This window comes from Nannospalax galili, unplaced genomic scaffold (assembly GCF_000622305.1).
Source record: "Nannospalax galili isolate Female #2095 unplaced genomic scaffold, S.galili_v1.0 scaffold604, whole genome shotgun sequence".
In the NCBI taxonomy this organism is placed as follows: Eukaryota; Metazoa; Chordata; class Mammalia; order Rodentia; family Spalacidae; genus Nannospalax; species Nannospalax galili.
Window position 1 is genome coordinate 51,794 of NW_008350472.1, and position 3,899 is coordinate 55,692.

The 3,899-nt window shown below is 40.0% G+C and overlaps 1 protein-coding gene across 1 annotated transcript; it reads left to right on the forward strand.

Moving 5' to 3' along the window:
* Positions 1 to 756: 756 nt before the first annotated feature.
* Positions 757 to 1,734, forward strand: LOC103745779 (olfactory receptor 6Y1). The gene has a single exon (XM_008847785.1). It carries the CDS (start codon positions 757 to 759, stop codon positions 1,732 to 1,734), a length of 978 nt encoding a protein of 325 aa, XP_008846007.1.
* Positions 1,735 to 3,899: the final 2,165 nt, after the last annotated feature.

Consider the following 3,899-nt stretch of genomic DNA (forward strand, 5'->3'; position numbering starts at 1 on the left):
CCTTCCTTCAATTCTCACTTCAGAAATAAAGTAACTAATATGTTGAAAGCTTGCATAATATGTTCACTTAATATGGTGACAGGAGCAGCATTTAATTGTGCCATTTCAAATTCCTCCTAAGAAAGGCTATACAATGGATCGTATTGAAGGAAACATTATCCTTCAAATTATTCTTTCAACTTCATCCTCTGAGATGCTGAAGAATGTTCACATCTCACTTGCATTTGCAATGAACTTTGTGGGTGTCCTCTAGAATTGCTTTATTCAAGCTTTGCAAACTTTTTAGGTTAAAAAAATCGATCACATTTTTACAGATAAGTAGGGTCATACAGCTACTCCAGTACCGTATAAATTACACTTAGCTACTGAGCAACGAGTCTTCTGCCTCCTTTTTGAATGCAATAGATGGGGATGCTGTGCCCAGAGTGAAAGAGTGGTATGCAAGACCTTCTTCTGCCCAAAACTGTTAGACTGAGAAGCACAACACCAGGACTCAGGAGGTATAATTTCACTTCTGTGTGATCTTGGACAAATCAGACCTCTTGATCTGATTTTAGGAATTTCAAACACAAGCTCCATAAAGTTAATTTTTGCTTTAAAGTTTTTTGCTCTTATCACAATTCAGGAGGAAATAAAAGCAGGAAAGTGCTCATTGTGGTGGACCGTTGGAGTCAGGCTATCCATACAATCAACCTCAACCACAGGGTGTTACTTGGGACACAGAGGAATTGACTTTGTCTATGCCCACAGCCAGCCATGATCATCAAGGTTCTGGAAGTCGATAATCGCACTGCAACAACACATTTCATTCTTCTGGGATTCTCAACACGACCAGCCTTCCAGGTCCTGCTCTTCTTCATCTTTCTGCTGACTTACCTGCTGACACTGGTAGAGAATCTTCTCATCATCCTGGCTATCTGCAGTGATGGACAGTTGCACAAACCCATGTACTTCTTTCTGAGCCACCTCTCTTTCCTGGAGATGTGGTATGTCACTGTCATCAGTCCCAAGATGCTCATAGACTTCCTCAACCGAGACAAGAGCATCTCCTTCAATGGCTGCATGACACAACTTTACTTCTTTGTGACCTTTGTCTGCACTGAGTACATACTCCTTGCTGTCATGGCCTTTGACCGCTATGTAGCCATTTGCAATCCACTACGCTACCCTGTCATTATGACCAACAAGCTCTGTGGAGTGCTGGCTGGCAGCTGCTGGTTCTGTGGGCTCATCACTGCCATGATTAAGATGGTTTTCATAGCTCAGCTCCACTACTGTGGCACACCACATATCAACCACTACTTTTGTGATATCTCTCCACTCCTCAATGTCTCCTGTGAGGACTCCTCACAGGCTGAACTGGTAGACTTCTTCTTGGCCCTCATGGTCATTGCTGTCCCCCTTTGTGTGGTAGTAGCATCTTATGCCACCATCCTGGTCACCATCCTCAAAATCCCATCTGCTCAAGGTCGTCAAAAGGCATTCTCCACTTGTGCCTCTCACCTCACAGTTGTAACTCTCTTTTACTCCACAACCCTCTTCACCTATGCCCGTCCCAAGCTCATGTATGCCTACAATTCAAACAAAGTTGTGTCTGTTCTCTACACTGTCATTGTTCCACTCCTCAACCCCATCATTTACTGTCTGAGGAACCGCGATGTAAAAGCAGCCCTCAAAAAGACTATGCTTTGCAACAGAAGTGGACCTGGTGGAGATGGAGATTTCAGTGGTTAAAAACTTACAGAATCTTAAAAACAAAACCAAACAAACAAAAAACTTACAGAATCTTTCCAGCACAAATAGACATGGGACCACCATACACACTCTCTCTCCCTCAGTCTCATTTTTATTTATCATATGGAACAGAGTTCTCCATCTCTCTCTCTCTCTCTCTCTCTCTCTCTCTCTCTCTTTCTCTCTCTCTCTCTCGCGCACACACACACACATGCATACAGAACTATCTAGAATTAGTGTGTATTTATAAATGTATGTGTGTATATGTTGTAATAATAATAAGACAAGAAATTGTGCAAGAGGAGGACTATGAAAAGAGTCGGAGGGGGCTAGATGGGTGAAAATACACAAATACAATATTCATGCATTTAAAATAAAACAGAAATTAAGTGGGAAGGTTGCAGGATTGTGCGCTCCCCGACTGCTCTACGGAGAGACCTTTCTCGCCTCTTCTTGCTTCTGGTATTTGCCCACCAACACTTCTCACTCAAGTAATCCAATCTTCTTGTCCCCATGTTATTTCCTATTGCTTTCTCTCTGTGGCCATCTGTGCCAGTGTTGAAATCCCACTTTGTAAATAACTGAAGTTTAGGCCTCATCCTGATGGCTTCATTTAAGCTGAAGTATCATTTTAAAAATCCAGTTTCCAAGTAAGGCCACATTTTAAGATATGGAATGTTAGAATTTCAATTTATCCTGTTTTGTAAGAACCAATTAAGCCTCCACAGCTACCTAAATAACATTTATTTATTATGCTCATATTTTACATTAGTTTTCCCACTGAGAACTCAATATTTAAAGTTTATCTGAGGGTCCTGGGGATATGGGCTCAGGACTTGAGCTCAGCTCCCCAGCACTCATATAAAAAGCCAGGTGTGGTGGTATCACAGCTCTGGGAGGCGGAAATATGAGACTCTGAAGATTCTGCCTGGTCAGTCTAGCCAATCAGAGACCTCTAGGTTCAGTAAGAGGCCCTGCCTCATAAACAGTAAGATGACAGTGATAGAGGAAGACACCTGATATTGACCTCTTACCTCCACACATGTATGCATTCATACCAGCCCCCCCACAATACACACCATGTTCACACACACAAACTTGCAATACACACCATGTTCACACACACAAACTTGAAATACACACCATGTTCACACATATCATTGCATATGTTGTAAATATATTCTACTTTGATGGGTTCTGTGAATTTTATTATTTTAAAAATCTTCACAAATTAGGAGTAAGGTATTTTTCATCTTTTTCCTTTACTTTTCTAGGATAGGATTTAAAATGCTTGGTAATTTTAGAGAAGAAAGATGGTTTTATTCTGTATTTGTTTATCATGTCTGTAATTTATTTCAGTAAGTAATAAGAAGGGAACAATTCCCTCCCCTGTACTTACTTTCTCATTCCCTTCTTCCATCCTTATTTCAGATGCTTCTTATAAAATATTCAAAACATATTTATTGACCTTATATGAAGAAGACAAGAAATTGTGAGAGAGGATTATATCTTTACCCATCTAGTTCCCCTCCAACTCTTTTCATAGTCCTCCCCTCTCACTTACAATTTCTTGTCTTCTTAATTATTATTACAACATATATACACATATATTTATAAATACACATATATATGATGCACAGAATCCATTTAGGGTGTTTGCATGTACCTGTGTTTAGGGCTGCCCACTTGAGATTAGATAACCTCCCAGGGAGTTAGTCCCTGGAAAAATCTGCTTCTCCTTCCTTCTCACCCCATGGTTCCCTGTGACTTCTATCTTTCAGAACAATTAACAAAGTTTTTGTTGCTTTAAGCTTCCCATGTTTTGATGCTTTATAACAGCAGTCTCAGAAAACTAATGAAGTTAATATTCATTAATTCATTAATATTTACAATAAACATTAGAAATTTAAATGATCAACATTGGAATTCCAAATTTTTCTATTATTTATATAAAATATACTACCTGTTGTGATAAGACTATAAAGGTATTAGAATACATTATACTAGCTGGGCGTGGTGGCGCATGCCTTTAATCCCAGCACTTGGGAGGCAGAGGCAGGCAGATCTCTGTGAATTCAAGGCCAGCCTGGTCTACATAGTGAGTTCCAGGTCAGTTGGGGCTACAGGGAGACCCTGTCTCAAAAAAGACTGAAAAAAAAAGAATA

What these genes read in the sequence shown, in the direction of transcription:
- LOC103745779 (XM_008847785.1), top strand. Translation starts at nt 757, where the DNA reads ATGATCATCAAGGTTCTGGAAGTCGATAATCGCACTGCAACAACACAT.